This window comes from Physcomitrium patens, chromosome 24 (assembly GCF_059467195.1).
Source record: "Physcomitrium patens ecotype Gransden chromosome 24, ASM5946719v1, whole genome shotgun sequence".
Lineage (NCBI taxonomy): Eukaryota > Viridiplantae > Streptophyta > Bryopsida > Funariales > Funariaceae > Physcomitrium > Physcomitrium patens.
The window spans coordinates 10,947,550-10,967,595 of record NC_143433.1 but is presented as its reverse complement, the minus strand read 5'-3'; the positions used below and the strand labels follow the sequence as shown (position 1 = coordinate 10,967,595).

General features: G+C 37.4%; 1 protein-coding gene across 1 annotated transcript; it reads left to right on the top strand.

Moving 5' to 3' along the window:
- Positions 1-16,238: 16,238 nt before the first annotated feature.
- LOC112276963 (BTB/POZ domain-containing protein At1g30440) lies at positions 16,239-20,046 on the top strand. Its single transcript, XM_024508814.3, has 3 exons — positions 16,239-16,422; positions 16,767-16,914; positions 17,159-20,046. Exon 3 carries the CDS (start codon positions 17,527-17,529, stop codon positions 19,423-19,425), a length of 1,899 nt encoding a protein of 632 aa, XP_024364582.1. The 5' UTR covers positions 16,239-16,422; positions 16,767-16,914; positions 17,159-17,526; the 3' UTR covers positions 19,426-20,046.

The window sequence follows — 20,046 nt, the reverse complement described above, 5'->3', positions numbered from 1 at the left end:
AGTGAAGATAACCATAGGTGTTATAATATTTGGATCCACACACCTAATTTCATGAGATTCGAAGGCAAACGATCTACCTTGTTTAGCCAACATCTTTTTGAAGCAAGTAATTTCCTCCGGCAATACAGAACCATCAGAACCGATCTTCAATTCTTCAAAAGTCTCTTCAGTAAACTGATGTCCAATACTCATTGGATCTCTTAAACTTGCTTCTTTTGATGCTTCTCCCATTTGTTCTTTAGAATCCTCTGGTAATGGTCCGGCAACAGGCTTTACCTTCTTATCTGTCGTTTTATATCTCGTCTCTACTGTGACTTCTGGTGCTTGAAAAGATTCAAGCAAGGTATAAACCTCTCTCGAATGAATCTCAACAATCTTATCATTATCCCCTAACCCAATAGATGTAATCAATTCCAATGAATCTTCCAGCCCATTTTCTTCATAAACACCCAAAATCCTCTCATCATCTTGCAATGTACCTATCTTGCGTAACTGTCCTTCAATATCATATAATCTTTTTCTTTCTTTTCTTTTAAAATCATCAACTTTCTTATACATAATATTTCCATTCTCCAATATACCAATAAAATTCGCATCAAAGGTACCTTCATCTCGCGAGAATACCTCCTCTTTTGTACCTCCATAATCTCGCTTTACAGTGGTACCTCCCCAAAATCCTTAAATCCTTCAACAATCTTTGGCAATGGTTTCTCCCTCAACCTATCTCGATTCCGTTCATGGTTAGGAGGTACTGTTAGAAATTGTACAGCTTTCCTCCCATCTTCGCTCCGTACCCTTGCATAAGCAGAACCATCGTCAAGTACCTTTGTTTCCATCCGTGTTGCCGTGATATAAGGTTGTCCTAAAATCAACGGATAAGACGTTGTATCTTGAACGAAGAAATGTTGCTCCGTCGCAACATCCCCAATCCGAATTTTGACATCTAGACAAGCTCCATATAATTCGCCTCGTGTGTTATTAGCTGCTCGTATTGCCCATCCATGTTCCATATCAATTGGCCATTTTTGCTTCTTATAAAGATCTTTAGACATGAGATTTATTTCAGAACCATGGTCCACCAAAGCAACTATTGGTTCTTCTATATCTCCTACCTTCACCAATACCTCAGTAGTTGCCCTTGCCCAATGCTTTCGAGTATAATGGCTCAAAGTTTCCATTTCCTTGTCACTAGAATCTTCGAAATGTACTCGCTGATTATACCCATTCTTTTCATTTGTTGGTTGCTTGTAACCAATATCAACCTCTTCTTCATCTCTACATATTCTTGCATCAATAGCATGACTCATTCCAGTTTCGCTCATTAATTGCCTCTTTCGCTTAATGCTGTCAATGATAACTTCATGAAACTCCTTCTTTGCAATTCCCAAGACTTCTTTCAATGTGAATTCCACCTTAGCGTTTAATATACGTTCTTCCAATACCCCTTTCAAATTTGTTGCCGCTTCAATGTCAGAAAGTAGCTTATAAGCAATTGATTTACCATTATCTTTTGACTCTGTTGTTTTTTCTCCCAATGATGCTGAGGTATCCTTTACAGGCAATTCTTGTGAAGCTGCCTCCCAAGCCTTGTCTCCTCGAGTTTGCCTCTTAAAAGAATTTCCTTCTCTAGTATCATCAAAATTTCCTCGTCTTTTTTCTTCCATCAAAGCTGCATGTTGGCTCTTAGCAATATATGCATGAACTGAAAGAGACTCAACAGGATCCTCCCAACCTGTTCTTCCTCATATTGTAGCTGCAGTTCTCAATAACGCTTCTCGAGGTAATTTCCCTTCTTGCATTGTAGAAACGGCAGAAGCCCAAAACTCACTAGTTTCCGTACTTCCACCAATTTCATCATCTACTCTAGCACCATAACTTGCACTTTCTCGTACTACTGTTTCATGCTCTTTTAAGTAATCTTGAACCAATGCTCTCATTCCTCCCTTGCCAAATTGGTTTGAAGAAGATCCTCCCTATCTTTCAATGCTATCTTCCCATCTTTCCAGCAAATAATTCCCTGCCGTATCATATTATTAAATTCATTGCAATCTTTTCTAGTGTGTGAAGCATCATCACACCAAATGCATCTTTGTACATATCCTTGTTTTGAAACATTCTTCGAATTGTTTATAGAAGTATTCTCTTCAAGTCTTGCCAATTTGATTTGAAGATCTCGCATTCCTCGTATAATTTCTTCCATACCCATATCTGTTTTCTTTGACAAGGATGTCGAAGGTTGAACTGTAGGCATTGTCGGTGGTGTAGTACGTACTAGAGCTTTGGGTGCTTGTACTTGTTTCGGAATATTACTCCTATCCTTCCTCCTTTCTTTTTTTGTAAGCAACCCCACCGCATCTTCAACGTTCTTCCACTTCGTTGTCAATCCTTCATCTTCTTCTTTGTCTTCAAGAAGGGGTTCTAATTTCTCTTGCAATTCTCCATCAGCAGCTTGAAGAAATAGATCAACTTTGTTCGTTTCCAATGTCAATTTTTCTACCTTCGATAATTGAGAGTACTGCCTCTCAAATTCCCTTAGTAGCTCTGTTGCTTGCAAATTCTTATTGGGCCGTTCAATCCATCCCAGAAACAGCTTCTTAGTAACACGATCAGCATCTTCCAAGAAATATTCGTCTTTCAATGCATGTGAAAAATCCTCCCATGAATTCCCACAACGATCCGTAATCGATGTAATGTGGTCCCTTATCTTCGGTATCGTGGCAAGTCCAAATAGTGCAACCATTTTCTTCTCAGAAACCCGATTTAATTCCATTTCACGAACATAACATCTTAAATACCTTGAAATATTCCTCCCATCAAATTGATCAATTTTATTGACCACTGCTTGCAATGCTTTGGTTGCCAAAGCTTCCTTTCGATCATTGCTTTGCTGTTGCTGCATTGACAATGAGAAGGCTTGAAACAAACTAGCAATAGACGGATCCATGTGCATACCTTGTCCTTTAGAAGACTCCCCACCAGAAACTTCTCCCAAAAATCCTTCAAAATTTTTATTTTCGTTTTCCATAAAAATAAAGATAAAATCAACCGAAATCCAATACCTTCTACCTCAAGCTTTCACGTCGGGTTCACCACTTATGTCGTATTACGTGCTTTCCTGCTCGAGAACGCGCCGAGCGTCTGACTGTAGAAGGTAGTATGGAGATTCGCCGATAGTCAAGCAGTCTATCAGTTTTTGACTGCTGGAATATAAACGACTGCAACAATGTACTGTAAATCTATACGGGTGCTCTTCGACTGCTTGTCGAAGTCCTTTTTGCCCCAGCCGATAGGTCTCTAGACGTTACAGAGAACCCCGTACAACCCAAACTGTTAACCTTCAATACTGCTTTGTACTTACGATCTTGTATCCACTGACTGTCTTGTTAGATTAACCCAATAAATTTCATTCACTCCGCATACTCAATCCTATAGACACCCTTTTAATCCTTCAATCACAGACGTAACTCGATTTCACAAAACAGTCAAGAGTATTCAAACCCACTTCATTTAAAAATCCCGATTCACCATTACAACACTGACTTCAGCAGCGATTGCCTCAGTCTTCCCTAAAACTCTACGAAGAAGAAAAATCCAAATTCTATGTCTTTCCTTCCCCGACCCGAAGCATGAAGCTCCTCTCTCTAATTCCCTTGATCTTCAAAAAACTCCAATGAAAACCGAACTGGTAACCTTGTAGAAGCTTGAAAACTCCCTTCCCCCCCCCCGATTTCCCTCAAAAAAAAAAACCCACACCCAAAACTATATCCCACCTAACCTTATCCTCTGAATTTCTTCAATCTTCCGTCTTAGATCCGGAATTGGCTCCGACCTCAAGCTTGGATCCGAAATTGGCTCTCACCTCAACTTGGATTCGAAATTGGCTCTCGCCGCCAAGCTTTCTCCTCCGTTTTTACCTTTAAGAAATCCATTTACCGAAAACAAAGTTCCCTGAGACGGCACAGAGAACAGGACAGCCTGAAACAGAATCGAACCCCGTAATCGGGACCACATTGAGTCGCCCGACCAATTTAGGTCCTATATTGGTAAAGATGCCCGTAGTAACCTGGATGTTCCCGTAATTGGGTCAAATTGGTCCTCGCGTCAGATTGGCTAAGACCCGTAGTAAGACCTGGATTTCTGGTAACTGGGTCAAATTGGTCCTCGCGTCAGATTGGCTAAGACCCGTAGTAAGACCTAGATTTCACGTAACTGGGTCAAATTGGTCCTCTCTTCCTGCTGACTCCCGTTATTGGAATCAAATGGAGCATTTCAGTATGCCCTGGCTGACTGTAACGGAGTGACTGAATCTGACCACTCATTATTTGTACTCGAGTTGATCGATGCTCCCAATATTCAAGGTAACTGAATATTAATAAAATTCTCCTTTCTTTTTATTTTCACTGTATACTCGTGTTACAACACGACAACGTGGAGACGTTCTATAGGACCTCTAATATGTGTTGACTTTGTAGGACACATGCCTTGACTTACAAGGCAAGTTTTTCTATGTGTGGGCCACATAGTTAGCTTGATCTTCAAGCTAACAACATGTGTGGCACATGGCCAACTTGTTGACCACATTTCTAATCCAAAAAGTCAATTAAAGACACCTATGAAGTCAAAGCAGTGCCTAAGAAGTTTCTTGGAAGCTTCTATATTAAATATTATAGAATTAACTTACTTTTATCTACTTTTACTTACTTCTACCTATTTCTATATGTAATTATTAGCTTATATGATTATAGCCGTGACATTACCCCCCCTTCTAGAGACGAGTTCCACGAAGAGCGGTCATCATATATTGAGGAAATCTATGATGCGACGAATTGTATTCGCCACATACTCTGATCTCTGTTCTCTTCGAAGATGATTGATAGGGCCTCTCAACCATCAGTAGTGTCCCATACCAGGGCGGGAAGACCACCCAGTTATTTGATCATTGTTGAGGCCTTAGTAACTTCCTTCGAATAGAATATTTGGAACACCATCAGGAGTTGTTCCTACCTCTAGCAAAATCACCAAACATCGGGAGTCCCTTCCCAAATCGTGATACCAAATGCGTTGTATCTCACAATCTATTCGAGGAAGAACATGTCGTTCTTGAAGATCTTCATCTCGATTGCGTCGTCTTGAAAGTTGTGACAATTGTAATATCTCGTCCGGTAAGTCAGCAAACAAAGGTTCTTGAGTTGAATCCGCTGGTTGTTGGCTCTCCATCTAATTAGCGTCACAAATACAAAGAAGTTACAAACAAGGATAGGAAATTGAATGTTATCTTGCCTCAATCTTGTCTCTTTTATAAGAGAGATTTTCATCTTGGTTTTGATGGATGTCGTTGATGAAAAACTTTGACTTTAGCTGATGTATTTGCTAGATTCTTGGATGGCTCCCATGTGCGTTCACTAATATCATATCCACGCCAATGAACAAGATATTTCAGCTTATTTCGGCGCCGCCTTGGGTCTAATATCTCTTCTACCTCAAATTCTTCATTATTATCTACTTCTATAGGAGGCGGTGGCATTTGTCTTCTTCCTTGTATATCCACTGTCTTATATGGTTCAAGAAGAGACACGTGGAATACAAGATGGATCTTCATTGACTCCGATAGATGTAACCGATATGCAACTGGGTTGATCTGTTCAGAAACAGAAAAGGGGCTAAGTCTACGATAGTCCAACTTGTCACAAGGTCGAGTAGTCTTGATATTGCGACGAAGTAGCCATACCTTATCACCCACATTGAGTTGTGGTTGCTCCTTACGATATAGATCTGCGTTTATCTTTTGTCGTTCTTGAGCTTCTTTCAATTGCGTCTTCATTATTGCATGTAACTCTGACAACCAATTTGCCATATCTTCTGCTGAAGGATTATCAACTTTTGAAAAATCAAAAGTATGAAGTCGTGGATGATAGCCATAATTGACAAAGAAAGGTGTTTGTTGCGTGGAAGAATGTACCGTATTATTATAAGCAAACTCTGCCAATGGCAAAAAGGCTGTCCAATCATCTTGTTGGTAGTTGATAGTACACCTTAAATATTGCTCCAAGACTTGGTTTATGCGCTCTGTTTGTCCATCAGTTTGAGGATGGAAAGCCGAAGATAGCTTTATGTCCACTTTTAAAATCTTGAAAAGGGACCTCCAAAACCTTGACACAAATTGAGTTCCCCTATCTGATATGATATCTTTAGGTAATCCATGATAGCGATAGATATTATCAATGAAAAGCTTAGCTGTTTCTTCACCTGTGATAGATTTTGTACATGGCACAAAATGTGCCATCTTGGTGAAACGATCTACTATCACAAATATAGAATCATAAGATCTTAAGCTTGGAAGATCTGTGATGAAATCCATAGAAACAGAAGACCATAGTTGTTCTGGTATAGATAATGGCTGAAGAAGTCCGTAAGGTCGATGACGAGGAATTTTTGATCTTGAACAAATATCACATGATTGTACAAAGTCTTTGACTGACTTCCACATTTGTGGCCACCAAAAATCTCTTGATATGAGTTCCAAAGTCTTATTATATCCAAAGTGCCCTGCTGCTGGAAAGTCATGACGTGCTTGAAGAACACGTAAACGTGCTTCTCCTTCTGGAACATATAGGCGTCCTTCAAAATATAATAGATTATTCTTGAACTCGAACTTAAAAGGATCATGAGACTTGGAAGAATTATTCTCGATATCATAAACAAGAAGGTCTGAGGACATACTGGACTGGATTTGCTTGAGAAAAGTTGAATCAATCGTCAATGTTGATTTCATTGCTCGGAGATGAAATTGCTCCAATTTCAAGAGGATCGTTTTTTGTTGCTGAAAAGTTGCATCTCCTTCTTTTGGTGCAAAATAAGAACGTCTAGATAGGGCATCAGACAAACCTTATTGTTTTCCTAGCCAATAAGTGATAATGAACTCGAATCTTGACAAAGACATACTCCAATGAGCTTGACGCCGATTCAACACGCGTGCTGACATGAAATTCTCGAGGTTCTTGTGATTTGTATACACAATGACTGGACTAGAAGTGCTTTCTAGATAATGACGCCATTCTTGAAAGGAATCCACGATCGCAAGAAGTTCTTTATCGTGGATCTCATAATTGATCTCGGCTGCTGAGAATTTTCTTGAATGAAAAGCTATCGAATGAAGTTTGTCATCTGTTCCCATTTGTGATAAAACTGCACCCAAGGCAAAATCTGATGCATCTGTTTCCATAAAAAATGCCTTGGAAAAGTCAACACGATATAAGACTGGTGCAGAGACAAACGATGTCTTCAAGGCTTCAAATGTTGCTTCCGCTTATTGATTCCATTGGAATTTATCTTTACTAGTCAAGCGCGTAAGTGGAGCTGCAACTCGTAAAAAATCTTTGATGAAGATCCGATAGTAATTGGCAAATCCCAAGAAACATTGGACATCTCTTACTGTCCTTGGAATCTTCCAATCCATGATTGTTTGGACTTTCTTAGAATCCATCATGAGACCATCATTTGAAATGATGTATCTTAAAAAGTCAACTTGAGTAGTGTGAAATACACACTTTTCCATCTTGGCATACAATCCTGCATCTCTAAGTTTTTGTAATACTTGACGAACATGTATTTCATGTTCTTTAACGTTCTTAGAATAGATCAGGATATTGTCTAGATAGCAAACGACAAAATTGTCTAAGAATTCACGAAATACATCATTCATGAGATGTTGAAAAGCAGCTGGTGCATTTGTGAGTCCAAAGGGCATGACATTATATTCGAAATGTCCATACCTGGTTCGAAACGCAGTCTTCCATTCATCTCCTTCTTTGATCCATACTAGATTATATGCTCCTCTTAGATCTATTTTTATATAGATCTTAGCTTGATTCAACTGGTCAAGGAATCCTGATATCAAAGGTAATGGATACCTGTTCTTGATTGTGATCTTGTTGAGTCCTCGATAATCAACACACATTCGTAAAGATTCATCTTTTTTCTTTACGAATAGAATTGGAGCTCCTGCTGGAGATTTTGAATGGCGTATGAAATTCTTTGCTAAATTCTCATCAATGTATGTCTCAAGTTCAGCCATCTCATCTTGCGATAAACTGTAAATTGGTCCAAATGGTGGCTGAGTTCCTTCCTTGAGGTCGATTGAACAATCATATGGGCGATGCTCAGGAAGAATATCTGCATTCTTTTTCTCAAAAACGTCTTGATACTCCTGATATTGACTTGGAATGCCACTTGAAGTCTTTACGTTTTTAGAAATAGGTGCAGCATAAATAGCAAAAGTTGATCCTTCTTTTGCTGCGTATATAAATGCTTTTGCACCTATCAGTATGGGTTTTACTATACTAGACTTATAATTTTTTACTTGGTTGGTAGAACTATTAATAACGCTCTGGAAAAAGTCAAGTTTACGTAAATTCCAATCTATTCGAGGGTTATATTTTTCTAGCTAGGATAAACCTAAAATAACTGGATTGGACGGGGATTTAATTATGTTAAAAGCTATGTAGCTATCATGACCGTCTATTGTTACTTTTATAGGATGAGTTTCATGAGTGACATCTCCAGAACACAAGGGATGACCATCTATGACTTCTACATGTACTGGTTTAGGTTTCTGTACAAAGGATATTTTACGACTTTTAACAAATTGTTCATCTAAAAAACATGCTGAGGCTCCCGAATCTAACAGAGCAGAGGCTTTATAATTCTTAGGTCCTAAATATAAGTCTATTATAAAACAAGGAGAGGGTTCTGAGCAGAGGATAGGACCTTCATTAGGAATTGTACAAGGTTCCAGCTGCACGGTCCCTATTGTAGTTAGACGAATCCGTTTTTCGACATGTTGTCTTCTTTGACCGTCGTACCCCTCATTTTATAGTTGCGTCGTTTCTTTGGACAATGTTGAGCAGTGTGCTTAGATTCTCCACAATATAAACATAATCCTTCTTGACGACGACGAATCTTTTCTTGCTCAGTTAGGAGTTTAAAACGTACTGCGTCAATTTGCATGTCTTCTACTTCCAAATGTACGTTTGGCAAAGATGTTGATGTTGCCATTGAGTAATAACGTTGAAGTTCCCGTGAATGATTCTCGGATCGAAATTCAAAAAGTCGATTATCACATTTTACCGCAAAATCAATTGCTTGACTCAAAGTTTGAGGATCAGGTAAGTTGAGCATCAATTTCTTTACTACGTATTGTAATCCATAAAGAAATTGACTGATGAGTGCAGCATCATCCCACTTGATGTCAATTGCAAGTTGTCGAAATTATGAAGCATACACTGTTACTGAGCAATTTCGTTGTCGCAGAATTCGGATCTTATTTGTTGCAACACGAGTTGCATCGTGTTCACCATACATGGATCGAAACTCTGCCAAAAAAGCTTCCAAATTATCCAATATTGGATTTCGTTGTTCAAGAAAAGACGAAAACCACGATAATGCAGAACCAGAAAGTAGAGTACCAATAAACCTGACTTGTGATCCTGGAGTTGGATAGCTTTGCGGTTGAAGTTCAATTGCCAATTGTACTTGATTGATGAACCCTCGAAACTTTGATCTCGTACCATCAAATTTCTCGGGTAAGTCAATTCTTGGTTCTCTAATGCTTATAGGGTATTGTACAATTGGAGAAGGAATGTGATTTTTTATAGATGTTGAAGCAGCTCCGATCATCTCTATATCCCCACTTTTTGCTATTCTTGTTCTTTCCTGTGTTGGTGAATTGAGTTGATGCATCGCAAGCATTAACTCCCTCATTTGCTCTTGCATTTGTGCCATTGTACTCTTCATTTCAACAAGCTTTGCCATAATGACACTAAGAAGAAAAATTTGTTTGATACTGCTCAAGACAAAAGAAAAGAAAGACTTGATAACAAAGAAGATACTAAGAACAATATCAGTTTAGAAGTGGGTAATCCGCAAACTTCTAATACGCTTATGCCTTGTCAAGAGAAAGGGATAATCCACTCTTACTCAAGCAAAATAAAGCTCTGATATTGTAAGTACACTCTTGTCAATCTGTCAAGGACAAAGATTCGATGAGGGAAAATATACACAAAAAGGCTATCTCGATATAATAAGTCAAATTATAAACAAGTAGGTATATTAAAAGGAAACTGGAATGGCTATTACCACAAGACAAGAAACTAAAGACTCTTGAACCTGGACTAGAAGCAAGAAAGGAGTTGACAAGAGTGAAGAAGCCTTCACTCTTGTCTCTATATATACTATCTAACTAGGGGCTACGTGGCGACGTTCTATAGGACCTCCAATATGTGTTGACTTTGTAGGATACATGCCTTGACTTACAAGGCAAGTTTTTCTATGTGTGGGCCACATAGTTAGCTTGATCTTCAAGCTAACAACATGTGTGGCACATGGCCAACTTGTTGACCACATTTCTAATCCAAAAAGTCAATTAAAGACACCTATGAAGTCAAAGCAGCATCTAGGAAGTTTCTAGGAAGCTTCTATATTAAATATTATAGAATTAGCTTACTTTTATCTACTTTTACTTACTTCTACCTATTTCTATATGTAATTATTAGCTTACATGATTATGGCCGTGACAGTGGGACCTTTGACATATGTTGACTTTGCTAGACACATGTCTTAATTTATAAGATAAATTTTCTATATGTATGCTATATAATTAGCTTGTTTTACAAGTTACCAACATGTACAACACATGATCAACTTGTTGGCCAAGTTTCTAATCTATCAATCAACTACAAACATGTATAAAATCAAATATGCATCTATATAGCTTTTAAAAAGCTTTATCATAAGATAATATCAAATCTACTTACATTTACCTCTTACCTAGCACTTCTTATCTAGATAAATATGTATGTTTGTGATAACTTAAGAATAATATAGTTTGAATTAGGGGGTAATATTAGGAGGTAATCAAATTTAAATCTATGGATAATATCATGAAGTAGTAAAGTTTGAAATATTGGGTAATAATAGAAAATAATAAAGTTTGAATTGTGATATTTTAGATTTGATATTTTGAATGATCTTCGAAATATTAAATGATGAATCTCAGTTATTGGATTTTACAAAAATGCCAAGTTTAAATCTTCTTTATTATAAGATTATATAATAATATTTTTTTACATTTCAAAACTTATGCATATTCAAACATAATATAATATAAAAATAAAAACATTGTCTTTGAATTGAATTGTGTATTTTTAAAATAATTTCATTTATTAAGTAATTTATTAATTAAATAAACACACATATATTTTAAATTTTCTTTTAGAAATTATTTATTGATCCTTGCTATTATTTTTTAATTTATGTAAATAAATTTGATTATATATATATATATATATATATATATATATTAATTTGAATATAATTTTATTTTACTTCAAAGATATATAAAAAGTCCATAATTGTGACTCTTGTTAATCCATTGCTTCAAAGATAATAAATACATCCTTGTTACCATATTTTTGTTTATATATTATAATTGGTATATAAATATTGATAAATTGACTTAAGTATTTATTAAATTGATCCACCCATCCTAACTATCATTAAAAAATTCTCCACTACCAAATCCACATTGGTTGAAAATCAATGAGAAAATGGTTAGATCTTCAACCAATGATGATGAATAGATCAATTTTTGAAAATGTTTGGTTCAATTTTAAAATTTCCATATATATATATATATATATATATATTTATATATATTTTTTTTTCATTTAATTTTTCTTTGGAAGATAAACTTAGAAGATCCTTGATTTTATAGGAGAAAAAAAGATGCTACAACTTTCAAAACTTATGATTGATTTAAATTAAAAATTACAATTTCTCTTATTAGCTTTATACTTTGCTAAATAAATTAAGAGGTTGTCAGAAGAAATGACAAAATAGAATGCATCTTTTTTTTACATGACATAAATAATTTTCTACCTCAAATTTGTGATAGGTCCAATTCAATAGTTTGTTTTTACAAAAAATTGAATGTCATATCAGAAGTTGATTCAATATGCATTGAAATATAAAAAATATTTAAAAAATAATTTATTATTATTAAAACAAAAAATATATATTTATAATTATAATAAGAATTGATTTGGGTTGTTATATGAGATTTTTTTATTAATAGTTAAAATGTTTAATTTGATTTGCTTCATTTTTATTCCATCTTTGACTTGGAAATTTCACTTAAATTTTTCAAAATTGTTAGAATCTAAACATAAAAAATAAACATGACATCTATAAGTTCTTTAAAAAAACCAATTCTTTTATTTTTTTAAATAAATGGTGTTAAAAATAATCCGTAAAATGTATGTGCTAATATAATTAATTTGATTTTTTTTTTAAATCAATAAAGAATTATTGGAGCAAAGTCGACGTTTGCATCAAAGACTTTCGATCTTCGACGTCTCTTGAATCGTCACATCAGCTTACATCCCGTTAAACAGAATGTGATCCATATATACATATATGCACATATATACACTTATTGATAGATTGATAGATTGAATGAATTCTGACTGATTGTAACGAAGGCCCAAAGAGCCGGAATACATCAGGTTCTCAGCGGACTAACCTCGAGTCTTCGGCGTCACTGTTTGTTATTGCCACCACAGCTCCGCAAAACGAGTTTCCAACGAGTTTCGTGTGAAAGATCGCGGTGTTCGTGAGCACCCGGCATCAAATTACAGAAACCTGCACATCGATCGCCGGAAGAGGCCACCGCAAGCGCAGGCTACGTGCACATCGTTCTCAATGCCATCAGCGTTGTTTGTTTGTTTGTTTGTTTGTATTATTTTTCACTTCTCAGCATCTGAGCAAACTGAATGATCGATACTGATCTGAACACAATTTTTTGTGTTTGCGATGTGCTTCATGTGAGCCGCGACCCGATTTCAGTTGATAACTTTGTTGACTAATCATGTTATGTTGAGATTATTTTATATATGTTTTTAAAAAAATTAATGTTGTCGTATGTAATGGTTTTTTTTTTTTTTTTTTTTTTTTTTTTAATATCATTGGCACTTTATATGAATAATTTCTAAAAAGTTAAATTAAAAGCTTATTAAAAATTACTTGAAAAAATTGAAGTAAAATTATTTTTTATATATTTATTGTATCATAAATTTTTATTTTCTTATTTTTTATTTTTCTAAGTAAATATTTTTAAATTTTTTAATATATTTATGTGTAAAAATTGTACATAATACAGTTGTTAGAGGGTCTTTATATCGAAAAGCTTACTTAAGGTTGTGGTACAAAAGCCTTAGAAAGAACTCCCATTTGACAAAATAAATTCTTTTCTAGAACCTTCACCTTTTAGAGATTGTACAAAGTGAGAAGACGGTATAAAATAAACTAAATCATTTTTTGTTATAATTTTAAATATGTCATATTAGTTCTTGATTTTAACAACTATGACAAAAATATAGTTTTAAAAATTTCAAGATATGGAATATTTATTTAAAGTAGTATCTTATATTGCTTCTCAATTGAATTATCTAAACCCACCTCTTAAGATTGGCCTATTACAGACTCGATAAGACAACGATGTTTATGTTATAAAGCAAAAAACTGCATTTCCACCTCAAGTGGTCATCATATTCAGAAGTCCTTCTCGAAAGATCATTGCATAAAAACCTTACAAAGGTTCTCCACTTGGTCAGAAGAACTTTCTTTTAAAAGCCTTGGCCTTTGGAGATGGTGTAAGATCAAATCATTTTTTTGTGTTTTATTATTAAATTTCTAAATTTGACAACTTATAACATTATTCGATTTTTTTTTATAACTATATGTATATAGATTTTTTTAGCAACTATTGATTTAACTTCTTGAATTTTTGTGAAAACCACCTCTTTGAGATGAGCAAATTACAAATTTTAGGAGACAACACTATTCATGTCATGTAGGAAGAAAAGTGAATAAAATAAAATGAATCCTCATTTTTTTTTCTTATAGTCTTTTGGTTGTTTTTTTCAAATTTAGAGCCAACTAAGTGAGGTATTTTCAATTTTAACCAATTACAAATTTTATAAGTTTTGGCTTCTCACATTCCACTTTGAGTGTGAAAGTTTTTTTAGATGAGAAGACAAATATGTTTAAATGTCTTATCTATTCACAAAAAATTTAAACCTCTAAATATATTTTCTGATTTAATTTCTAGAAAATTAATTTAAATCATTTTATTATTATTATTTTATTTTTTTTTCACAATACATGATGTAGGAGCTAAATTTTTTAAGTCTTATGAAAAGTCTACAATTTTGACTACACAATATGAATCTAAAATGTCTGTAAAATCAATAATTTTTTTTTTATGATAGTATCAAAATGATGTCATTAATGAAAAAGAAGCTTTACAAATTAGAAATGTTTTATATTTATAATTGCTAATAAATACATGATAAATCTATAAAATTAAAAATCTAATGCTAATAATAAAATAAATTTGATAATAGAGTGTTAAAACATAATTCTTCAGAAGGTAATATGAAATGTTTTTTTATAAAAAGATGATATTACCTTATTATACATGATATAATAACATCAAACATATCTAATTATATAAATATAAATATATCTATTAGAAAAAAATCATAAATATTACAAAGAATTATTTTGATATTATAATTATATAAAACAAATTAATTTTAAAAGATGTAATGTGTAGTTCTTTTGAAGACATATCTTTATGGTATAGATATGTAAAAAATTAGTGAAGTAGATAAAAAAAAAAAAAAAAAAAAAAAAAAACCACTCAAGAATACAAATATATATAGAGAGAGAAAGAGATAGAGAATTCAAGTCTTTAAATTGACATTGTTAATTTTGAAGTTTTACCATGTCAATTCCATGTACTTACATGTTAGTTATATTAATATAAAAATTCAAAGATGTAGAAAATATTAAATTTATTAAGTAATAAATACAAAAACTTAGAATATAATATTAATGTATTCAATTTAAAATAAACTAAGAAGAAAAGTGAAAACATTTTTATAACTATTGTTTAAAAAACCATCTGAACCTTGCTTTGAAAGGATCATTGGCTATATAGTTTTAGTTTTAAGAGAATATTAAATATTCATGAATAAAATCATTTTAGGTAAATGGATGAAAATTTCAGAATTCAAACAATCTCTAAAAAGGTTAACATTTATTTTAAATAGTATAATACTAACTTCTTTTAATGTTCATGTTTTTGGTTTAAATCTTTGGATTTTTTAAATTTTTATCTTCTATTATTATTTTGTTTATGTTAATCATCTACACACGAACATTTCTTTTATGTTCAAATTGACTTCTTGTATGTGCAATGTTGGGTATTTTGTACATCAACTTGTGTATTTAATACCACGTCATTACTTGAATATTGTTTAAGGCTCGTGAGTAATAAGTGGTAGTGTTATTTTTGAGGGTCAGAGTATCAAGTGGAATGAGATTTCTATTAAATTGGCCTTGAGTTTGCATTAAAGCTTGTTGGTAGATTTAAATGGAGATAATTGAAAGATTGTGAGAAGCTGAGTTGCAGCATGCAATATCAAACTTCATAAAATTGCATAACTGAAAAAGAAATTCCTGCTTAAAATGATTGAAATGTTTAGGGTTGATTCATTGTGATTTGCATTCAAACCAAAGCTAAAGCAAATCATTTACACACAAAATCAAGCCAACACTTCAATACAAGCTTACAACACAAATCCACCTTATTCAATATTCAAAGCCAAAAGAAAATACAAAAATAAAAACATAGTAAATACACTCATTCCAAAACAATCCATCTACTTTCTCATACCCAGAAAAGTGGCAAAAAAATGAAAAACATCACTCAACTTATACAAGAATTATCTATACACAACCCAAATTTCATTAAATATTTCACATTAAAAAACAATGAGTTAAAAAAAAACATTACACTGATGGAGAAGCAACATTGTGAGCATGAACTGCGTAGTCGCGCTTAAACCCTAACACTAAATCACGGTTATCAAGCTCTAATGGGGTATTAATTAGTTCCAATCTGGATTTAGGGAAAAGAAAGCGCGGGGTTCCACCGGCTCCGCGGCAGTGGCGAAAGCGAGAGCGCGAGCGGGAGCAGCGAAGCGAAGCTGCGCAGCGCATCCGCGGCGCTCGTGTACAATCAATCCGCTGCGGGGCCCGAGGGCCGCATCGCCGCATCGCTTCGATCCTCACAGCAAAAATAATGGCACGGTAGCTGGGTTGTGCATGTTGCTCTGGCGGAGGCAGCAGCAGCTGCGGCGGAAGGGAGATTGAGAGCGAGAGAGTGAGAGTGAGTGTGTGAGCGAGCGAGCTTGGTTATCGATGCGTCGAGCAGCTACTGGAGCATGAATGGAGAATAGTTGAGGCAGAATGTGATGGTGATGGTGCAGAGTTGAGTTTTGCGAAAGGGCAGGAGTCGGGGTGAGTAGTTGAGGCTGCCTGCTTGCGTTGATGCGTGCATTGTGTGTTAGAGCTGGCTAGGGCTGCGGCGAAACCGAGGCCGAGGACGAGGGCGATGAGGATGGGGGCTACTTGAAGGGGATGGGGGAGAACCGCACTCTTCGCCGTGGTAGAGGTTGCGAGGGTGAAGTGGGGGAGTGTGATGATTGCTGGATTGGCAGCCGGCGAGAATTTCGGTGCGGGGGGCGTCGGGATCTTGAGCTGGGACGGGGTGGAGTGAGGCAGTGAGTGGTGGCGGTTTGAGTGATTGTTGGGGGTGAGATTGGGTGGGTGACGATGGTTGTGGTGGTGGCGATGGTTTGCAGGAGGAGGGGACGGGAGACTGGGAGAGATGTGGGCGGAGGCAATGTAGTAGCGGGTCTTGCTGGGGGCTCTTTGGCGATGATGGGGAGCGTAGCGAGTGACGGGAGGACGGAGGAATCTGTGATCATGGAAAGCGCCCGGTGTGATCAGGCGAGTAAAGTCTCGAGAGCTCTCTGTCCGCTGTTTTGGCTGTTCGTGGGAGTTGTGCTCGGATAGAGTTTGTGGTTGTGCAAGACAGCCTTTTGTTTTTCCTCGAGCACGTAAATTTTGGTCTTGAGTATTAGGTCTCTATTTGTGTGTGTGCGAGAGAGAGAGAGAGAGAGAGAGAGCTAGAGAGAGCCAATCTCACTCTTTTCTCTGTGGCCGCGCACTGTTGTTCCTTTCTGTTTGCCAGGTGATGGAGGTTGCAGATCAGATCATGGCTGCGCCAAAATTCCTTCGACATCCTTGGCTGCGCAGTGTGCTTTACTAGCGATCAGAATAGGGGCGGGACATCTGTGAACAGGAGCTTTCGTTGGATAAACATGCTCATCCTCTTCTGTAGCTTGTGTCTAGTTTTCGTGACCTGTTGGAGACTAGGTAGCAATTGCAGTGGAGGAGCATTGTCTCAGGGAAATATATTTTTCGTATTTGGGATGTAATTGTAGGGGTGTAGGGAGGTAGTCTCTACTCCGTCATTGCTGCTGTGCCGATTCTCTGGCGAGTGTGCGTGTGGATTAGGTTTTGCACCCTAGATACAAGGCTGTGAGGGTCGAAGGAGGGATGGCGTCTAGTGGGGGGAGATCCAGGACTTCGCCGGATGGGACGTCCCAGAGAAGAGGACAAGCGTGGCTTTGTGCCTCCGGGCTCCAAAGTGACATCGTTGTGGATGTTGAGCAGATGAGCTTCCACCTACACAAGTTTCCTCTTGTATCCCGTTGCCGACGCATCGCGAGTCTCGTAGAGCGAGCGAGCAGGGAAGATGAAGATACCTGCGACATTCGCCTTGAAAATTTTCCTGGCGGAACGTTGGCCTTCGAGCTTGCCGCCAAGTTTTGCTATGGGATGAAGGTGGAATTCACTCCTTGCAATATTGTTGCCCTACGTTGCGCTGCAGAGTATTTAGAAATGACAGAAGATCTTGCAAACCAGAATTTGATTGAGAGATCAGAGTCCTTTCTCGAAGAGGTAGTGCTCCGGAATTGGTCAGACTCCATCGCCGCATTGCAGAGCTGCCCAAATTTTTACCCCATGGCCGAGGAACTTGGTCTTGTGGACAGACTGATAAACTCCGTATGTGCTAAAGCAAACATGAACGATTCTTCAAGAAGAGTATGGCCTATGCGAGGTCAGCGTGCATTGCAATCCCCTGGCGGTAGCCTGCTCTGGAACGGTATTAGCACGGGAGCCAGGGCTAGAGTACCTGGAGACGGCGACAATTGGTGGTACGAAGACATCTCCGTTCTAAGTCTGACATTGTTTGAGAAAGTTGTGCTTGGAATGGAAGCTGCCGGTGTTGGTGGCGAGAGCATATGGGGTGCAGTTGTCCACTACGCAAAGAAAGCCCTGCCAGGTCTCCACAGACGCCACAGTGGACGCGAACCAGCTCACAGTCACCGCAAGGCGATTGTACCCGCAAACCCTATCGTCCAGGAGAACGAGCAGCGAATTCTGCTTGAAACGATTGAGTCTCTCCTCCCTCTGTTGAAAGTTGGAAGCTCCACTCGGTTTCTTTTTGGATTACTGCGATTAGCTATAATACTAAATGCTAGCTCACAATGTAAGAGCAGCTTGGAGAAGAGGATAGGCATGCAGCTGGACCAGGCCACCCTTGATGAGCTTTTAGTGCCGAATTACTCTCATGTAGAGGAGACACTCTATGATATTGATTTGGTGCAACGGATTCTGGACCATTACTTGATGTTGGAGCAAAATATTCCACCCGAGTCAGATGAAGAGGGTCTGCTCTTGGGCTCCCCCTCTCTCTGTCCTATTATGATGGTTGCGAAGCTCATAGATGCTTATCTCGCCGAAATTGCGCCAGATGTCAATCTGAAGCCTACGAAGTTCATAGCATTAGCTGAGGCGTTGCCTGATTATTCCAGGTTTTTAGACGATGGGCTATATAGGGCAATTGATGTGTACTTGAAGGCTCATCCTTGGTTATCGGAATCAGAGCGAGAGATGGTGTGCAAGGTTATGAGCTGCCAGAAACTTTCCCTAGAAGCGTGTACACACGCTGCACAGAATGAGAGACTGCCGTTGCGAGTGGTTGTGCAGGTTCTCTTCTTTGAGCAGCTACAGCTGCGGAACGCCATAGCTGGGTCCTTCTTGGTTGCAGATACCGTGGGGGCCTCTGGTAGGCAGCTAGGGCAGCAGCATCATGCAGGGCCAGGAGGGGCAAGGCAAGGAGAGAGTTGGGACGATTCTCTGGAGGTGGGTCAAAAGCTGAAAGATGACATGGGAAAGATCTTGGCACGCGTCAGTCAGCTGGAAATGGAATGTGGGACGATGAGACAGGAGATTGAGAATCTTCACAGGGCGAAGAAGCCCGTGAATCCGCTGTCGAAAGCATTCGGTTGCAAGATGTTTTCTACTGTTGTTCCTTCAACTGGGGAGGTGAAAAGAGGCCACCGCCGGAGTCTGAGTGGAAGTCTAGGCTTCACAGGGGAGCAGGTGTAGTAAAGACCGCGCTTGGGCTATTCCCAGGCCACACGACTTGACATGTACTATTTTTTTTCCAGGCTTTGCCGCTATTTACTGCAAATAATCGTGTATGGGAGCCCTCAACCCGGAAAAAGGATCGTTGAACTTGTATTAGCTTGCAAGGCCCTCACTTTTTGATGTCTCTTTCTATTTGTAAATATACTCTGTAGGTGTAGAACTCAGCTCCAGGAAGGGAGGTTAACACCGTCGTATGGTGTGTTTTCTCCATCGATAGGCGTAATCAGCAGAAACCATTTGTACCTTCTCTTGGTAGGTTACTTTCAGGTTGCTGTCGAGTTGAGATTAAAAGCCAATTCATTGGGTGGACAATCCAACGTAGTCGTTTTCTGCCAGGGTATACCTGTGAAATCTTGAAGGGTTAATAGATATATGGCAGTCTAGCTCCACATCTATTACTATTATCATTATTATTCTTATTTTCGGTTAGCTTGAACAGCTGTAGACTATTACACAAGCTTAGAGCGCAGATTAGCAGACCTGTTTGACTGGAAACCAGGAACTAGTAGTCTCCGAATGTTTTTAGTGATGGACCATTTGGTAATCGAAGGCTATTCATTCAAGTGCATTTCGACTTTA

Coding starts and splice junctions, on each gene's coding strand:
- LOC112276963 (XM_024508814.3), top strand. CDS start 17,527: ATGGCGTCTAGTGGGGGGAGATCCAGGACTTCGCCGGATGGGACGTCC.